This window comes from Ptychodera flava, chromosome 4 (genome assembly GCF_041260155.1).
Source record: "Ptychodera flava strain L36383 chromosome 4, AS_Pfla_20210202, whole genome shotgun sequence".
Lineage (NCBI taxonomy): Eukaryota > Metazoa > Hemichordata > Enteropneusta > Ptychoderidae > Ptychodera > Ptychodera flava.
The window spans coordinates 7,941,186-7,961,674 of NC_091931.1; the positions used below are offsets into that span (position 1 = coordinate 7,941,186).

A 20,489-nucleotide genomic window follows, 5' to 3' on the forward strand; every position below is an offset into this window, starting at 1 on the left:
GCATTCATTATTGATTCATTAGTGACTTCATATTCCAATATGAAGGACCTACATGTAAATGTACATGTAGGTACTGGGAATCAGTAAATAATAGGGAATTAGCATTGTCTACACCAAGGCAAGCATTGATTCTAGATCTGTCACTGTAGAACTGTCACTAAAGGCAATGTGTTTGGTAGAAGCACTGTACAGTCAAGTCCCGAACCGAATTCAACTGATCTTGGCAAGCTAATAATGGCATTGTTCCCAAGTACCAAGGACAGAGGTGAGAGAGAGGATGACATAAAACAAACCATATGTGTATATACAAGTACAGTCTCCTCTGAGAACATTAACACTTATCAGACGTTTGCTCATTATATCAATTTTGCATTAGCCAAATAGCATGATGGAAACCTCATAATTTGTCTCTCTGAATCTAAACAAGCTACTGCCCTACTATGGTACATGTATGACATACTGGCTACTTATGCAAACTTTGCAAGGCAGACTGTTTTCATTGTAAAAGCATACGCAAAATGTCATTCAAAAAAATTACCAACATTGTCTAAGACAGGAACAATTCTGACATACAATGAAATGCATGATCCCAGCCTATCCGGTACACATCACAACAATGGAAAACCCTTCAGTGTCTACTTCATATTGACCAAATATGTACAATCCCTACCTTCAGTGAAGGCCCCGTCAGCCATGACAAGTTGTAGTATCTGTGGATAGAGGTGCTGTTTATCAGCTCCAAGTATTGAACTGATTGCTTTGATTCCATCTTGAATATTTTCATCCTCATCTTCATGGATGGCCTGTAGCACAAAGAGTAAGGCTCAGAGATCAGACTGACAGAAATCAATGTAGACTATGGCGCCTTAGTGACAAGTCTCTGTAAATGTTCAACGTATGATTTTCTAAATGGGACTCAAAGGTTATCACAGTTGTATTTTATGTAAAACATGTCCTTGTTTTGATATTAACATAATAATATTGCCAATAAAATATTCATAGAAATGGTTACAATTAAAGGAAAGGTCATCTAAACCATCTGATGAATCACTAAGTGAATTTGAAGTACCTGCTTGTTTTCAAAAACCACTCAAGATGATACACATACAAACTCTGCTGGAGGAGAGTGATTCACTGACCTGTATTGACCTGTATGCTTGCATAAACTGATCACACCCTAATTCCTCTTCTAACTGTACCCTGGATTCTTCTAGACGACTGAAGACACTCTCTCTGTCATCATCACTGTGAGCTGCTTCATCATCACTCTCGCCTGAAGGAAGAGAAATACCAGCAGATATCAGTTAGATATGTCATCTGTATGAGCTTGGTACAAAGCTACTGAAGACATTGAGGCAACTTGTCCTAGGAATTTTTTGACAGGTAATTTTTGAAGACTACCTCAGAATGTTTGATGTCGGCTAATTTCTATAAACATTGTCAATTACAAATCACCAATCACAGAGAGGCATAAATAGTGCAAAATATTTTTTCTATATTAAATGTGACTATTTTGAATAGTGAAGTTCAAGGCCATTGGACTGTAAGTTGTCACCACAACAACTCGGTTAAGAGAATGAGTTTTGGAGGATGTGGTAGAACAATACCTCGGTTGTCAAACATGTTTTGTCCCCTGCCTCTACCTATCCGGCCAAGTTTTGTTGTTAACAATTGTATGGGGTACGAATCTGTTGAATGAACGAGCAGACTGAAAAATCCTGTAATTGAAATAATGACTGATGTTTTGAGTGAAGTTCATTTTTTTAAAGTCAAGTACAAGAATTAGAGAAGTGCTGTAATAAAATGCCAATAATGATTTGCTCAAGGTAACATTTCAGTATATGTAGACACTCAGTAATACCTGAGCCAGAATCCCAGTTTGCTAGGACTTCAGGGTCAGCTCCGACAGCACCGTCTTCCTCTGTCAAATTGTCACTGTCACCAGTACTGGATTTCTTTCTGCCCGGTATACCATTGCTTTCTCTGGGACTTTCAGGACTTGTTGGTGTTCTGTCATCCTGTGATGTGCTGCTGTCAGACCTTGGTACTACAGTCCGTGATCCAGGGGACGCTACCTCATCATCATCTAGTGGTTGGCAATTGTGAGAAACATGAATTACTCTGAGAGTGTAGTTCACGTGAGTAATCACCGCTCCTTCAAAGTTTTATAATCCAGCATACCCCCTGGTATGTGATTTTTGAAATGGATATGCTAACATAAATGATAATTGCACTGATGAACCAGCTATTCCGTCATCATAATTTTGTCATTTCATAACTAAATTGCTCACAAATAAACTAGCATATGAAAACTTTTAACATACATGCTGTCCACTTAACCCTGCGTAACACTGTTGTTGTGAAAAGTAACAGGAACACCATGCCATGCCCAGAGACTGGCAAACATGCAATGAAATGAACACACAGAACAGAAATAGAACCTCTGTACATCTCAAAAGTTGGATGGCTGTCACAGAGATTTCAATACCGGTATTTCTATCAGTACAATTGGCAGGACATACAAGACAACTTTTAATAAGGAAAACAAGTGAACAAATATATTCTCCATACATGATTGAGAAATCACCAAAACAAGGAGTTATTGCATGCAATGGACACTGCACAGCAACATCAATTCACAAAACACTTCAACTCACCATCATCCAGAATATCCCTGTATGACTGTCTGATACTTGCCATGTCATCTTCATCATCATCAACACCATCATCTCTGCAAACATTCACAAAAGACCTCTTATCAAACACAGCACATTTGATTGTGTTCATACACTTGTTTCTGGTATACCAGTATGTACAGGAAATATGGACGCAGCAAATTATCTGAGCATTGAAATAACCACTCAATTGGATTGCAATGATATTTGTGATGAAAGTCTTTTGAGCTTTTATAATATTCATGACACTGGAGACACAATAAGCATAAAAGGTCCCGATGATAAAACTACCTTACCAAGATAATTTATCATCACATCAATAGTCCATTACTCAAGTCTATCATTTGTCATTCTATACTTGTTAAGTTATAGCTACTCATTTTGATATCACATGAAGCTACAAAAGTAACTCCAGAAATGAACTTTCAACAAGTGCATTTCATGAATCTACAAGTAGGGTTGTCTAGGAGACAGACACTTACTCCTCATCATCTTCATCATCAGCATCATCATCATCATCGCTTTCATCTCCATTCTCATCATCTTCTTCCTGGTTACCCGATGCGTCTCCCTCTTCTCCGTCTTGTTTGCGGTCCAACTCATCCTCCCCATCTTCAATGTCTTCCAAGTTCACGTCTAGCGACATCCTTTCAACCTCAAAGAATGGGTTCAAGGCCATGTTGGTTTTGAAGAGTTTACTGAGATCAGGCTCAGAACACGTCCTTAACAACTGTACGAGGAAATCCAATCAAAACAAGATAGAAGGCTGAATTACAAATCTGGTGAATTTGACTGAGTGACTCACAGACTCTTTTACAGAAAAAACAATCAGTGTTCACACAAAACTGAATATTTTGAAACAAATATTGCTGCTGTTTTAGTTACTAAAACATTTGCTCATGTGCACGCTCACAAAATATACTACCGGTAGTCCATTAATGAATTGAGGAACTACTAAATAAACTTGCATGAGAATATTTTCCATAGGTGTTACATCTGTCAATGAAAGTATTGCAAATCACAGGAAGCATTCTCAACACTGACAAAACGTTGTTCAACTCTGTGAAAGATTTTTGAAAAGAAAGATTTTTGAAAATTATAGAAAAGGATTTTGCTTTCCTGAAAGCATGCACTGATCTGATATAGAACAGAATAGATATCTGATCATTTACATCACACTATACAGGATATAACATCTTACAAATCTTGCACTAACCCTCTTAATAACTGTAAGTTATTGCATGCTGTAATATATTGTTTCCATGTTTAGTTACATGTAATATGAGTTCAGGAGACTCACAAACAACATTCGGGATTTGAAAATTGAATGCATTTGATTGGACATGTGCAGTTATTCATATCGGTACATCTGAATGATGTATCAGTATACAGACGAGTAGGAGTAAAGTTTGCGTACTACAATGCATACATGTGTAAATGTGCCGCCGTTACACAGAAAAGCATGTTGCAGTAGGATATTGATAATTTCAAAATTGTTACGTTACCCTGACATCAGCATCAAAGAAACCTGTCTGCAGTCCTTTCACTACACCACTGTTCTGTGCTTCTTTGTAACTACAACATTGGAAAAACATGTATACATGTCATTAGATCTCATCACATGGAGACTTTGTGATAATCAAGTGATGGATGCAGTCTAAGATGAGATGTACTTTTCTTGGGTGTTATCTGACAAACTTATCATTAGGGTACATGCAATTCATACAATAGTTCTGAATGAAATATTCCTCATTGTTACAGCTTCATGAGACTGTTCTGATGAAGCATTTGTGCAGGATCTTTTATGTGGCACATGAGGAATGTATCGAAATCCATCCTGACAATTTGGGTGAAGTCTCTGCCTATGATTGTAAATTTCAGAACTGATATCTGAAAACTGACTTACAAGCTGGGTTCATCTTTTTCGTCATCTTCCTCACTGTCAAGTTCAACTTGATTCATCAGAGCTATTAGAAAGATGATGAATAAAATTGTCAATTGTAGCGGAAGCATTTTCAAGATAAAAACATCCAAAAGACCTTTCTCTTTTGTACTCATCAAAGCATTGTTCAGTTTGAACAATGATTAAAATATAACATACAATATACACACAATACGTCACTGGTCAGTTCATAAAGGGTTTACACATCAGGTAATGGTTATCTAATATTTACAGAAAAGTCTGACTGTTTCTATTTACTGCATAAAAACACATTTTATAAATTGCATATTCTAGATGAGTTGCCGGGTGGAAATTACATGGTACATTTAAAATGGACAAGTACATAAAGGCAAGGAAATGTTTTTATCATGGGGTTTTATGAAAAAGACAAACTAAATAGACATAAAGTTCATTGGTACAGTCTTACAAACTTGGCTATTGAATAATTTGTGCATTTATAGTGTTTAAATTGTATGAAGCTTTTCTAATACATGTACTGTAGAATACCATAAACGGTGAAGAGACCATCCTCACTAAGACCAGAACATTGTGACTGACAGTGCATACAGTATATCTCTGTAGAACATTCACACTCCTTAGTCATCTCACAATATATTTATACCATTCTATGAAAACTGCTGTGTTACAAGCAGAATAATCCACAACAGATCAAAAGGGGGAAGGGATTGTATTAATATACAGCTAAGAGACAAAACATGCCTTTGTATTCTTCTTCAAGTTGTTGTTTGTCCTGTTCTACACTATCTTCCCTATCTATGCCGTGAGTTGGTGAAACACTGGCAGGGCTACTGACTTCAGCCGTTCCATTTTCACCTCCCACTGCGGCACCTATTGCACTTGCACTTTTGGCAAGGCTATCTGGGCTGAGTTTTTTCACTGTCAGCTTAGGGGATCCTTCATCTGAGCTGCCCTGATCAGGGGTATTTGGTGGTGTCTTAGGGGAACCTTTGACAGGACTACTTTCTACATCGGGCTCTGTTTCTGGGGAGTCTTTTTCAGGGTGGTTCCCTAGTGGACCGGAGGTTTGCACTGGTGCAGGGGCCGCTTCCACCGAAAGCTCCTCCTCACCTAAGAAAAGGAAAGTTACAAGCATGCAAAGGAGTATGAATGAAATGATTACAGATCTACCACAAACTGCATTACCAAGATAGTAAAGACAGAGGTGTTAGAGTTCATGAGAAGAAGACACTCCATTCCTTCACCATCATACTGTTACATTGATTGTCACATTATCCTTTTCCTACCCTCTCTGGCGGTTTTTCTTCATCTCAGAATAGTGAGTTCTGAAATATATTTATCTATTTTGGCTCAAGATGAGCTAGTATATACATGTGAGTACCCAGCAAATGCCTGGAGTACCGTATTAGTAAACATAACATAAACAAGTCTGATAATGGCAGACAATACATGTTTGTCCTGATGGTGAAAGAATTGGTCGGAAATGAGAAACACTGAAAAAAATATTATTAGAACATTCACTTCATCACATGAAAATAAAATTAAACACAAATGTTACCAGAAATCCTTTATAAGAATACGTACGTTGTACCAAAACTAGAGAAAAGTGATGTTAGTGCACGAGATACCACACCGATACTATGTTTACAGATCAAAGGCATGCAAAAGATTTGTTCTTTCTAACTTCTACAACATGTAAGAATGCATTGCACAGAGATGCCCAGAATGTAAAGCATGTAGAGAGACCAAAAGCACAGCTGAGCTAGCCCATAGACACTGCGGTCTATGGTTAGTCATACTACAGACACTGTAGTACTTCTAGGAATAAACTTTATGTGCACTATGATTCATTATTAAATGGGGTATGTGGAACCACTGACCGGTGTTGCAAGGATCCTACTGATACCAGTGAGAAATGCAATAACCATCTTGGTAGTGGAAAGTGGTATTTTCATGTCACACTTTCATCTCAATAGGGGACATTTGAAAAACCACGGACCCAATTTCCAGGGAGTTAATCTCACAAAATCAATACATCAAATCACAGAAATACACTTTATGTCACACAGTGTTAATCCATCATGGGTTCCAAACTGTAAGACACACAGTCCACCACACTTACAAAGATCCTTCTCATCATCTTTATTCTTCTCCTCTTTTGATGTCACATTTTGCTTATCATCCTTCACTGGTTTTTTCTCTTTCCCTGCATCTGATGAGCTATCTTCTGGTTTCTTTGCTTGTGAACCACCGTCATCTTTCCCTGGCTTTTTGTCATCGTCTTTCTTTCCTGACTTGCCCCAGGCATCTTTGACAGAGGATGGCACACCATCCTTCTTGGCTTTGTCACCTTCTGGGATTTCCACAGTTTCTTCTACTTCACCAGCCTCATCTACATTGTACATACATCACACAATAATCATAATTCATGTGAAAGAACTTTCAAAACATTTAACACTACACAGCACATCACAAGAGACCAGTGAGAGAATCATAATTTCCAAATCTATACAGAGTAAAAATAGCAATAGCACAACAGTGCTTTGTCTTTTGTACAGTTTTACAAATACCTCCTGTAACATGTCTCTTCCTATGGCTACAGTGCTTGATGACAGCAAAGTTGAACATATTACTGTGCTGTGAGATATTGCCAATTGTGCACTTGAAATTCTGAACATTCTGCACTACTCTTTCTGGGAATGTTTTGTCTATCATAACTTATCTTCCAAAGCAATGGAACTCCTCTATGCTGTGTAAGAAGTATTTTCATCAGAGCCTGAGTATATTTACCAGATTTTGCAGTTAGAAAATTGACCAACAAGAACACTACTTTCATGTTCTACAGCAGAGTGACTGCATTAAAACAGGTTATATATCCGAGAATAAATGCACGAACTACATACTGAGGATCACCACTGTGATCCTGGTACCAACAGATGTGAATCAAATATCCTAGTCTCAACATCATTGCTGCATGTATATTGTGCATTTACACCTACATACTGTACAATGAATCAAGTGACCAGAAGATTCCTGTCCGTTGTTAAAATGATAGCCATACAACAACTCACCTTCTGTTATTGTGGGTGGTCTCTTGGCAATCTCTGGTTTAGGTTTATCATCCAAAGTGATAGTTTCACTGATGGGTGTAGCTGCACCTGGCTTTGGTGTCTTGTCTATCGTTATGGTTTCACCAACAGCTGCAGTGGGTGCAGGTCTGGGTGATTTGTCTATTGTTATAGTCTCACCAATGGCTCCTGTTGGAGATGGCGTCTTCACAGTTGGGACACTAGCAGCTGCCACTCCTTCAGTAGCCTTTGATTTGGCAGCATCTATGTCAACCAAAAATCATTGGTACGTTCATGATTATTACCGAATTTTGTTATTTTCACAGTTTTCATATTGACTATATTTAACTTTGTCTTGTTGGTCAAATTCACTTAATTTCATATTCATAAACTTGAAACTGAAATTTCATATTGACAAACTTGAAACTGAAACACACAGATTCCTTGTATTTCATTCAGATTTCATTAATTGTGAAATAAAAAGTGCAGTACATGTATATGCTGATCATTCTATGACACTTATGATGTTTACTTTATGACTACAAAGTTTATGAAGATACTTAAATTATAAATATACCTGTCTCATCTTTAGATATGGTAATAGTTTCTGCAATTGCAGCTTTCTGTAGTGCATTCATGACAGTTGAACTTGGTCCACCCCAGCCTTTCCTGGGAGCAACGCCTACATTATCACCACCAGCGGCCGCGCTGGGTTTGATACCAGGGTTCTTGATAACAACATCTCCAGCACCAGTGGCTGTACAAGATAATTGATAATTAAAGACATTTTGAATATCAAGATTATGATGTACAAATTACATTCAATATTTTTGCATTAAAGTGCGAGGTAAAATGTCATTTGCACAAATTACTTTCTCATTATCATATTGCTGAATTACAATTTCTCATCAATTTTCTGATCTTGAGAAGCTTAATTCAAAATTTGTAATAAATCAATTCTTTGATTTTCTTAGAAAGTGTAAGTCACGTTAATCTACAACAGCACTGAAACAAGTAAAACAACACATACAACTACAAATCTGAAAATTCCAAGACTTATCTGTAATACATGTAATATACATGTAAGTGGACTTACATGGAAATCTGAACATGATTGATTATACTGCACATAGAAATGTGAACATACACAAACCATACACAGACATAGCATTTAAACAAACAAGGTATGTACATGTACCTTCCATAACAGAAGAGGTTTCTTCCAATGGCAAGTTAGCAAATGGCAGTTGTCCCTTGGCTGCATCACCCTCACCCCACTTCTTACGATCTGGTGCATGCTGAAATTATGAACCCCACAAAAATCAAAACTTTGTTGACTTTGAACATTTCAACTTTACACTTGATATAATGGTTCAACTTCATACACAGGTGTAGACACATACCATACAAACTAATGTTCATGTGATATATTGAGATATTTCTGAAATAATTGTCAAATTCACTACAATTCTTTTATTATTTTTGATCCTCCATAAATAACAATGACTTCCTTATTTCAAACAAAAATGTATGAGAAGTTAACTGGAAAATAAACATTGCATCTCTCACATCCTATCACAAAACAGCTCTTTTACAACCAACCAATCACATCACACATTCCAAATGACCAACAGTGTATCTGTGTACATTGGACATTACTTGGCACTGACTACATTCACAGAAACAAGACCAGTGTGTTTTGTTTTACTGCTAAGACTCTTTCACCATCTATACAAGTACCAGTAACTACAAGAGCTATACATTACCTTTTGCTCATTAAGTCTCTTCAGTATTTCATCTTTCTGTTGCTGAAGCACTGATCTGCAAGTGAAAGAGATAATCCCCTGAATGCCATGGATTACCCATTTGTATTACACATTCCTAACACAGCTGCCACACTATCAGCCAAATGGCTATCATTACTGTGACAGTGATTATGGATATAGTACATGGATTCAGTGGCAGGGAATAGTCCTGCAAGCTCATTTTTGGATAATCACTGGTTTCTCCATGAGGGAATTTTGAGGGGTGGGCCATTCTGTTTTGGGTTTTTTTTGAGCAACCCATTTATATGTTAATAACTGAACAAAAGAATATATTTCACAACAAAGGAATATGTAAATTATGCATTGATATGTGGTTGTGCCTCTGATTTTCAAGGCTGTGGAACACTGAATCATCTGCATAAACCTACTAACATCAGACCAAACTTTACAAATTTCCTTTAGTACATACAAATGGTTTGACCAATTCTTCCTCCGGAAAAGTGTGAAAAATTTGCAATAGGAGGTTAAAGGTTTACTTACTTTGGTTCTGCTTGCTTTGGTTCTTCTTTTGGTGGTTCAGTCTGCTGAAACAAAGAGAGAGTCAACAAAAATACAACTAGATTAACAAAGGACAGACACTGCTAACAAGTAAAATTTGTATGGAAGAGGACTCTTTTTATTCTCTAAATCCATGTAAGTTCTACAAGGATGAAGCGAGCAGTCTACATCTAACAAGTACAGCTACAGTTGAAGTGACATACATTGTGTAGCAGACATAGTGATATGGCATTGAGAAGGTTCAATACTTACTTCAATAGCTGTCTCTGGTTCAATACCAGCTTGTTTGAAAGCAGCAGTCAAACCAACAACTGTCAAAAACAATCAGTAAAAAGGAAAATGAAGCAATGACATTTAGGTTGTTTTAGTGATTTTCAATAATGTCATCCACAGAAGATATGCCAGCGAATATGTGACAATACTTAACAGTTGGATTGGTCCTGCTGCTCTGAAATTTACACAAGTTAAGACATTTTTTAACTTCAGCCACATGTGCTATTTCATCATCAGTAACATCTTTATCTGTGGTTATTCATCTTCGACAAACTTTCTGTCTATACCGATAAAGATACCATTGAGAAACACTACTAAATGCAGTAGTAAACTCCACTTTGAATTGCAAAGTGATTACTAAAGACAGAAATGCTGTCAATAGACTGTATCAATTAATGGACGTTACCTGGTACTGCAGGTCCTTTAGGTGCGACTGGTATTGGTCTATGGCAAAATGGAATGAAAATGAATAAACGGAATGAAAATGAATGTATATGTAGTTTACAGACATAAATTTTACTAACTACACAGTACAAAGTGTATACATGTTATGGACATGAACAAAAAATGACAAATCACTACACATCAGCCAAGAAAGCACTTGATTGTGACAGCTGCAATCAGCTGAGTTTTCAGATTGTAAGCTTTGAAAATATGTCATCTGTATCTACTGGTACTTGAAACTATCAACTTCCTTTGACATTTTGGTGGATACAGCTATAAATGTGGGTAGGACAAATAAGTGTTAGCAATTTACAGATGAGAGAATATATGAAGAAGATAAACTCACTTTCTAGCAGGTTTTGGCTTTTCAGCTTTTGGTGGAGGTGCCTTGACTCCCTTCTTGGCAAGCTGAAAATAAACAGCATGGAGATGTAGGGTAAATTCTCAAAACCATAACACAAACAGAACAGTGTTGGTATTGACATCCATGTACATGTACTTCTAGTGATCCAGTAAGTTCACTATGTCCTGACTGAATCAAAGGAGTGCAAACATTCACAAAACAAATGAACTGACTTACATGTTCTTCCCATGCTTTCTTCTCCTTTTCATATGCCTCTCTTCTCTTTCTTTCCAATTCATCCTTGAGTTTAGCTGCCCTTTCATCAGCTTGTTGCTGTATTATCAAACAGAAAATTGTAATGAATCTGTCATGTATTACATGTATTTGTGAAAGTTTATTGGTCTCATATGTGTTTTTTGTAAGTATCACTTGTTTTAAATATTCTGCTATATATATTTCATAACTGACCATTTCTATTTTAAAATTTCTGGACATTTATCAAACTTATGGAAATTTCAGAATCGATTAAAACAGGACATTTTTGCTTGAAAACCAATTTTAGATTCAGTATAATCAATGTTTGATGTATTTAAGCTCAGTGAAATTAAGAGTACGAGATAATGATTGATTATTTCTGACATCAGGACATCAGATATCATCTCCATGTGAAGAAAAAGGGAGGACCAGTCAGCAGTGTTCATTATGCATAATACATGGTGCAATACTCACTCTGAGGGCTTCAATTTTCTGTTTCCTTACATCAGCATTGTACTTGGGATCTCCTTCAATGCTCCTCTGTAAAAGAATGATGATACAGGTATGTTAAATTGTCCATGAAAGAAAAAATGCCACTGTCTACAATAGCATACATGAAGAGAGTTGCGTAGTGACAAAAGATAACTTGCTAAATAACTGCTAGAAAGAGACACTGTAATACTGTGTCTACAAACTGTATTCATGACTTACTCTGACAGCCATCCCTTCTCGTGCTTTCTGCTTCTCAATTTGTCTTCTTTCATTGAAATTCTGCAGTCTTATTTGACGCAGTCTGGACAGATATTCCTGATAAGGAACAAGGACAAAACAAACATTCACTGTAACATTTACTACACATATACGTACTTTTTATGTGAAGATATCTCTGCTTTCTTAGCAATCACCTACAACTCTAATTGTATGATTTATGCAAGAAAAACTCCAATTGAGCGATTTGTACAAAACAAATTCTAATTGAATAATTTATGCAAGACTAACTCAAATTTATCAATTTTTACGAAAAAAACTCAAATTGAGTGATTTGTATACATGTACATGCACACGTTACACAGACAGTATGTGGAAATTGTATTATTCAAACTTGACATCAGACACTCTGTACCTTTGTTATCTGTAAAGAGCTAAGACAGAGAAAATCTGAGAGCTGTGAGAGAACACTGTCAGCTTCACACAGTTTGCAACCTTACCCAAGGGTTGAGTCTTCTGAAGTGACATTCTACAGATATTATTGCAATTCACCATTAAGATGACTGGGACATTTTAAAATGAAAATGAAATTGCTCAAAGTTTACTTGAAATTGCAGTAATTGTCAGACACTTCCAGTTTATCCAAGATTAGCAGTTGCCACATTTTACATCATATATCAATGGTATATTCACATTCAAAGATCAGAATAAAGGTATCAGATCAAGAGTACAATGTATAATCAAACATACCGTACACATGAACCACAATAGGTCAAACCCGGAATTCGAATGGACCGCGGTACAAACAAACCCACGTGTGTAAACGCACATAGACAAACGTGTATTTCCAAACGCGTATAGTGCACATGTGGGTTTGTTCGTACCACGATCACGTGATGTCTTGGGCGTACTGAGTCTGTAGACGCATCGCGTCCTTTTTATTCCAGAGTAGAACCACAATTGATATACTGTGTACATGTATGTGAGCCCTTCTGTGAAGGATGTTTTCATTGTGGCTTCAAGTGTCAGCCAAGTCTTCAGTAATTTCAAGTAAACTTTAAAATGTCCTGTCTAAATGGTGAATCACTATAATTTCTGTAGTATCAGTTGTCACAGTCAGTCTGATAGAGATAATAAACTCACCCTCTCTGCTTCATCTCTACCTTTCATATCATTACTATGGTCATCATTATTACGGTTGGCTTTCTTGGCTGGTGGTTGCTCTGAGATGGGAGTCTGCAAATTACAAAAGAATACATATTTTCATATTTTAGACAGATCCCTGATAGTCTCACTGTATTATATGATATTTTCTCATGAGCTTGAACCTAAATCTTGAGATTGACTATGAATGAGTTGGTAAGTCTAAAATTTAAGTGACATCCTCATTACTGAGAAATTAACAACAAAATGCATCTGATTCAACAGTTATTTCTTTTGACATTTATATGGTCCACACAACGTTCAATAGCTTTTGCAGATGCTGACATGGCAGATATGTTGCCAATAATGTTTAAATGATTCTAATTTTTCAGACAAATTTTGGCTAAAGTGGATGAAATGGACTGTCTGATATACTGGCTAGTGCGTTGTATTTCAATAATAATGATGGTGGAATGAAGGAAACAGACTTACCGGTGCCAACCATCCCATCTGTGCACCTACTCTAGCTTTGTTTTCAGCAGCTTGCCTCTTTCTTATAAGGAAGTCTTCTACAAGTCTTGCCCTCTCTGCTGCCTGGGCACCCATTACACTGCAAATAGATACACAGTGTTGTTTAAATTGAGCAGCTGTAAAGCTGTATCTAGTCTCCTATTGTTGTGAAACACCTCCATGTCCATGTTCACAAACACTGACATTTTATATTACAGGCATGATGCCAGGGTATGTTAACAACTTTGATAAATAAATAATTTAGGGACAACAAAACTGTCCAGCAATTGTTTTCATCTTTTTGGTAAAGCAAAAGATTTACAATTGACTAAACATAAAATCTCTCTTAAACACTGATAGCTCATTCTAAGCTGTGTAGACTTGTACAGTGTCATCATCACATGTAAACGACAAAAGAGATGACCTTGAATTGTATGCAACTGTTTTTGTTTTCAAATGCATTGACTTGCCACGATCACAAATGAAGAAAAACACTGTCCATCACTCAGTAAGAAAACCAGGTACTCAAGTATTGCCTTAAACAGAGACACACAATGAGTAAAGAGTTTTGCAAGAGGACACAACACCATGGCTATCCTAGGATTTCAACAACCGTATCTACTATGATTACAGCTGCTGCTACACTTCTTAAACTATTGAAGTGCGATGTCTACATTCTAGTTTGCGTTCATCATTCAATGCTTCATTAATCTTTTTTCTTAATCTGAAGGAAGATAATGGATAAAAAGATGGCTGAAATTGTGCAATATTATCCAATACCTGTTAGCTTCAGCTCTCTTGGCAGCGTTAGCAGCACTGGCAGATACAGGTCGTTTCTGTATCTGTCTCTGTACGGCGTCTCTGTCAGGCCATGCTTGTACTGGGTCATCAGCACGCAGTGCTTTACCTTTCTGCAAGTCATCCAAGTAACGGTGATAATGATCATACTGACCTCTCTCTGGATATCTCTTGTCCTGGTGATCATGTTACAGCAAATGAAATGATACAAAGGGTGATAGTTTACATGCATGCTTTAGATGGAATGGTAATTCAAGCTGTGAAATGTTACATTTTATTTGCGTATGGAGATAAAGATGGACATAGGAAATGTAACGTAAAGAATATGCTTGACAAAGCTTTAACAACTAGCATCATCTATGTTTATCTGTCATGATTTGATGTGATGTACCATAAAATTCCTAAATATTTCCATGCTGAAACTTAGAAACCTGCAATTTGATTGCACAAAATGCAAATTATGCTTGCCAATACAATCTTGTGTTGTATACTCTAGGGGCACAGTTAAACACTTTTTGGTAAATTTACCAGTATTGGAGTCACATCATACTAGTATTTATTATGGCAAAGTAAGATATTTCCATACAGAAACGTGCTTCAATGACTTTCTGTAACTTCACAAAACCCTTAATTTCAATGAGTAGGTTTAATTTATTAGCAGTTCAATATAAAACAGTGTTAGCTATCATTAAATCTATCACATATATTATTAAAAGTGATATCATGGTTTCTTATTCATGAACCATCTTAGTTTATCACCATAAAAATGGTACTGTTAATGTTTATAAGTGGCACTATCAATGCAGTTTAATGTAATAAAATATTGATCTATACCTTGGGGATATTTGGATGAGGAACCGGGTCTCTCTTGGGGATTTCAAAAGGTTTATTATTATCACTATTAGCTGATCCCCCTCCTCCACCACCTCCAGCTGAACTACCGGAACTTCCAGAATCAAGAAGATTTCTCCATCCTTCTTGCCTTGCCTTCTTCATCCTAGCCATCCTCTGTTTTTCCATCAGTTGTTGGTGTCCAATCCGGATCTGTCTCTCTTTCTCTCTCCTCAGATTTTCCTTTTCCACCAGTTCTTTTTTCTTTCTCTCAAGTTCTTTATTGTCACTTGGCACAGCCTTTGGGGGCTTTTCTCCAGATCGCTTGGCTTGCCCCCGATTGGAAGGAGGTTTTTTCTTGGCAACGGACACTCCATATTTTGCTGCTGGATCACTTATCCTAGCTGGATTGGCAGCAGATGGTGGTTTCCTTGCTGCAGCTGTGGTTCAAAGACGGAAAGCAAACAGACAATCTCTTGATGTTATGTCAAACATACTAATTTGAGGTTTACAAAATACCTGTTTGCATGGCAAAAAGTGTCAAAATTTACTGTTTGGAATGGTGTAATAAGATTCATATGTGTGATCTTATTATAGCTTTAATTCCAATAAATAGGTACATGTCATTTGATGTCATTTTAACACATGAGATATCCATGTACTTTACATGTATCTCGACTTTGCAAATGTAACACCTTTGAAATTGTTTGTTATCTATAAAGCAGTGAAAGTGTGAATTTGAAGCGGATGTCAATATTCAACTGAGCTGAACAAAGGACTGAAAACATGAGCAATTCTCACTTCTTTATGAGATAGGTTCTCTCAATAGAAGCAAAAAAGTGTATAATAGACCAGTGTATACAGAAATTAATCCACTGAGCAGTCCATCTTGTGGCTAGCATTTTCTGTTGTCACGAGAACCTTGAGATGGAACTTTGCAGTAACACCCTGACATTCCACTACACACACTGCCTGAAACTTGCCCACATACAGTATCATTAATGTTTCACTTTACCTTGTACTGGTGGCCTTGCTGCTAAGGCTGGACGGTTTCTATGTAAAACTGTATGGCTGAACTCATCGGCCATTTTCTACGGAAGGAAAGAGCAAATTCATCATTTTCAGCATTATGCTTGTTGGAAAGAAAATTTTTTAATATTCTACAAGGGATCACCAAAATGGATGAAAAGTGTCAATAATGAAATACATGTAGCTCACAATGAAAATCCAGTATAAATAAATAATTCTCACAAAAGGTATATAAAAGACAAACAATAACCCTTTGAGCGCCATAGTCGAATTTTGTCGCCTTTATCATATGTACACCAGTCAATATTTTCCTAATTTTTGCTAAAATTTTGATAAAAATCTGTAGCCTATGGAAAGTGATGTTCATTTGGTCCAAAATTATGAAAAAATGACATAAAAATTAATAAAATTGGTTATATGTTGCACCAAAATTTTTGGCGGGAAAAATTACAGCATTCAAAAGGTTAAGTAACTCACCGTTCCTGATAAAAATTGCTCAATTCTCTTTTGCAAAAATGGTTTCTTTAAAACTGTATTTACAGATGGCCGGTCCCTGTGAATGATAAACAGAAGTATTCATAGAGCAACCGTTGGACATGTGCATGCAAATAGCCGATGAGAACTCACTGTAATCATTTTGAAGTGTCTAGCAAGGCAAAATAAATCACACTAAAGCTATTAGAAAGCTTTCCATTGAGACATAAGAGAAAGAATAAATCACCTCTGTTTCAAGATACTATCTAGAACAACATGGTACAGTAAAGAAAAATTGGTTTCCACTTTGGAATATGGGTGGACAGAGGTAATTACATGGTGTTATGGTCAAAGTGTACCAATACATGGTAAGGGCTGGTCTTGTAAAAGCAGCTAAAAAAATAACAATGGTGACAATTTAAATTTTTGCAAGTTACATGTATGAACGAAACTGGCAGTTATTAACAATGGAATACAGTATACATGCATGATACAGTGACTTAACCCTTTCACCCCCAGTTCCCTGTGTACAGGTCCAACTTTACCATAGAAAACAATGGATTTGGGACAAACCATGGTGGTGAAAGGGTTAAAGGTATACCATCACCTGTTCCAATTTTGCCACAGTTACCATGGAGAGAAAATCTAACCAATCACAGATTTTCAGCGGGTGGCCGCTTTTTAAAAACAGCACCATCACATGGGCATTTGCAATACCAAGGAAGGCCCCTTTGACCATATATGGGCATATTTAGATTACAGGTGACTATATACATGTTGTACCTTTAATTAGTATTCAACATTTGCTGACTCAAGCCAAAAGAAAACAATCTAGATATTCTATATGTCTATACCTTGCACTCCTTTTCAACAAGGACGCCTGTAGGTTCCGTAGTTCATAGCTGTACTTTGGTGACAATGGAGGGTAGGAACCTCGTATTATTTTCAGTACTAAGTTCTTCATGTTGCCTGCTTCAAATGCATGTTTCAATGTACATAGTTCATACAGGACACAGCCTAAGGCCCATATATCACTGAAAGACGGAGAAAGAATGCGTTAGAAGATTATGAAGTCACTGACAAGACACATGCCAGTGTGTGGAGTGGGAAGACTTGTCAAAGATTTCATTTTTCTTAGAAAAAAAGTATTTGCTGGAAAAAATTCATTGGGTTTTTCACATGGATCCATGTAAAGTTCATCTTTATTACATATATCTTAAAGAACCTGACAACTATGTCTTCTTGCTCCCTGTTCCAGTATTGGTTCAGTACAGTATTTCAATTTGCAATTGCGTCAACTTGCCTACAACTACAATCCAAGCAGACATTATTCCATACAATTTGTGATGTGAGTGTATGTCACAAGGGTACATGTATGTACCAGAGAGTAAATGGAGTACTTGAAATGCTTGGAGTAATCAAGTGTCTCTCACCTTTTATTGTTGTAAGGCTTATTTTCACAGATTTCTGGAGATAAGTAGTACGGAGTGCCAATACAGGTTCTAGCTAATTCAACAGTACTGTAAGACAGAGATATTACAATAAGTACATAACTAAGATTGGGAAATGATAATCTTTACATGTATGGCTGCAAGGCAAAATGATCATTCAGTGAAACTAGCACTTTTTTGGCCAGACCTTTGAAGGGCACTTATTTCTTGTGTTTACAAAGCTGATTCATCAGATACATTTGAGTACGAAACGCCATTCATGTTGAAACACTTATCACTCAGTAAGCCATCATTTGCACTTCTGTACTATTAGCATGACTGTTTTATGGCCATTTCAGATTAAAGATACAATACTTTGAAACAAGATGTTCTCATAAATACCCTGCCTACAGTATAAGATTTATGACTGTTTTGATGTATTGGGTAGGATCAATAGTTAAGAAAAATCTGAATGACTTTGTTGTTTACACTGATATATAGCTTTCACATCATGATGTACGCTATGGTAAATATTTCAGACTGACCTGTTAAGTACTTTGGCAATTCCAAAATCACCTAGCTTGATCATGCCAGCCCTGGTGAGGAAGATATTCTAAACAGGAAGGAAGAACAAGGTAAAAATGAGTTTGTAACTTACAATAATTTAGCCCTTACATTTCAATAAAACACTAGATACATGTATCTAAAGAACAGATATCAATAATTATTATACATCTACCATCGAGAACAATAGAATTTAGCGTGCGCTAAAAAAGCCGTACGGAACTCGCGCCCGTTCCGTACGGCACAGTTTCAAGGCGCCCCATTCCCTGCGGCTGTATCTGCGCGTTCACTGTAGAACGGTTTCAAGGGACCCCTTGGACGAGTGCCAGAACAAGTCTCGCGCGCGCTCTGTACGTACGTATGTGTGTAGTGCACACACTCCAAAACTTGCAGAAGCGCGTCCGGGCCGAGGTAGCGTTCCACACTGGCGCGATAAAATCGGAAGAAAAATTGTTGATGTTGCACGAAAACGGTCACTACTCCGACATTTTGATGCCCCGATCAGGAATGTAAGATGTATAATAATAAGGTTATTACGAAAATACCGCAAAGGATGCACTCGGACATTGGCGCCTCGCATCGCCCTCCGCTTCGCGTCGGGCGATACGCTGCGCCAATGTCCTCGTGCATCCTTTGCGGTATTTTCGTAATAACCTCATATTACAGAACAAATTTGCAAAGTTACCGTCCAAGATAGTGGTATGTGCTACTAGTAATTCACATTCAGTTACATGCAGCATGTTGATCTCAATACACAGTAATAAACAGTAATAAACAGTAATAAACATACACTGAAGTCCTTGGACTAGGATACAAAGATACTTTGCAATACTTCCTACAGTCAGTTGTTATGTTACAAACAAAATACTTGTGAGCCCTTGATTTATGAACAATTAACATTTGGATGCAGGTAACGCTGTTTATCAAAGCTGATCTTGGAAAGAGTTTAAAAACTTGCCTGTGATTTGATGTCTCTGTGGAGAATCTTCCTATCATGTACATGTTTGATTGCCAAACAAATTTGTACAAACCAATCTAAGATTTTGTTTTCATCCAACAAAACACCTCGCTGGCGGTTGATCACTTTATACAAGTCACCTGATGGGTTGTAAGAGGACAAATAAAAATTCAGTACAGTGATGAGCTCAAATGATCTTTATTGTAGATATAACGTTTACACTGATGAAAGAGATATTTTTGATTATGAGAACTGTGGCAAAGAAATAGGGTAAAATGGATAAAATGACATCAACAATGATGTCATTAATAAATAATAGAGTGATGAATACATGTACCTTACGAAGGTAACTATCTCGTTGGATTTATATTGAAGATAATGCTATTACATGTACATGTACCTGGACAGAGAATATTTCACAGCATGAGTAGACTAAAATAATTTGATAGCCAGGAAACAGTAGCAATATTTAAGTTTCCAGTGTCAAAAAAATGGCAAATAGGCAAGTTCTATACAGTTTAAATGAAATCAATTTAAGAGTCACTTCAGTATTGCCTAGAGAGTTTACTTCACTGTAGAGAAATCTGCCTGACAGCAGACCATTCATTTATCATACTGGTATTTTATTGTGATGGGAGTTTTGCAGTTTGCTTTATTACTAGTAATTTGGTCACAGTTCTAAACACATGGGTCACATTTACATGTGCAAGGCAAAAAATTAGATGTATGTTTACTGTTACA

The 20,489-nt window shown here is 36.9% G+C and overlaps 1 protein-coding gene across 6 annotated transcripts in view; it reads right to left on the reverse strand.

Annotated features, from left to right (window-relative positions):
* Positions 1-20,489, reverse strand: part of LOC139130805 (serine/threonine-protein kinase Nek1-like) — a 37,757-nt gene that overhangs the window by 4,663 nt on the left and 12,605 nt on the right. Inside the window, exons 5-34 of one of the 6 annotated variants that reach the window (XM_070696597.1) lie at positions 19,749-19,888; positions 18,772-18,839; positions 18,230-18,316; positions 17,651-17,830; positions 16,800-16,875; positions 16,309-16,384; positions 15,297-15,733; positions 14,445-14,638; positions 13,647-13,764; positions 13,155-13,247; positions 12,015-12,110; positions 11,778-11,843; positions 11,286-11,381; positions 11,052-11,113; positions 10,668-10,705; positions 10,241-10,299; positions 9,971-10,014; positions 9,431-9,485; positions 8,863-8,962; positions 8,242-8,421; positions 7,668-7,928; positions 6,719-6,988; positions 5,338-5,706; positions 4,582-4,642; positions 4,181-4,250; positions 3,158-3,405; positions 2,658-2,731; positions 1,862-2,086; positions 1,140-1,273; positions 671-803 (exon numbers count right to left, since the gene is read on the reverse strand). In XM_070696597.1, coding sequence (XP_070552698.1) covers positions 671-803; positions 1,140-1,273; positions 1,862-2,086; positions 2,658-2,731; positions 3,158-3,405; positions 4,181-4,250; positions 4,582-4,642; positions 5,338-5,706; positions 6,719-6,988; positions 7,668-7,928; positions 8,242-8,421; positions 8,863-8,962; positions 9,431-9,485; positions 9,971-10,014; positions 10,241-10,299; positions 10,668-10,705; positions 11,052-11,113; positions 11,286-11,381; positions 11,778-11,843; positions 12,015-12,110; positions 13,155-13,247; positions 13,647-13,764; positions 14,445-14,638; positions 15,297-15,733; positions 16,309-16,384; positions 16,800-16,875; positions 17,651-17,830; positions 18,230-18,316; positions 18,772-18,839; positions 19,749-19,888 — 4,110 coding nt within the window. The remainder of the gene's footprint in view (positions 1-670; positions 804-1,139; positions 1,274-1,861; positions 2,087-2,657; positions 2,732-3,157; positions 3,406-4,180; positions 4,251-4,581; positions 4,643-5,337; positions 5,707-6,718; positions 6,989-7,667; positions 7,929-8,241; positions 8,422-8,862; positions 8,963-9,430; positions 9,486-9,970; positions 10,015-10,240; positions 10,300-10,667; positions 10,706-11,051; positions 11,114-11,285; positions 11,382-11,777; positions 11,844-12,014; positions 12,111-13,154; positions 13,248-13,646; positions 13,765-14,444; positions 14,639-15,296; positions 15,734-16,308; positions 16,385-16,799; positions 16,876-17,650; positions 17,831-18,229; positions 18,317-18,771; positions 18,840-19,748; positions 19,889-20,489) is intronic. The other 5 variants (XM_070696598.1, XM_070696600.1, XM_070696599.1 and 2 more) reach the window with 5 other exon arrangements.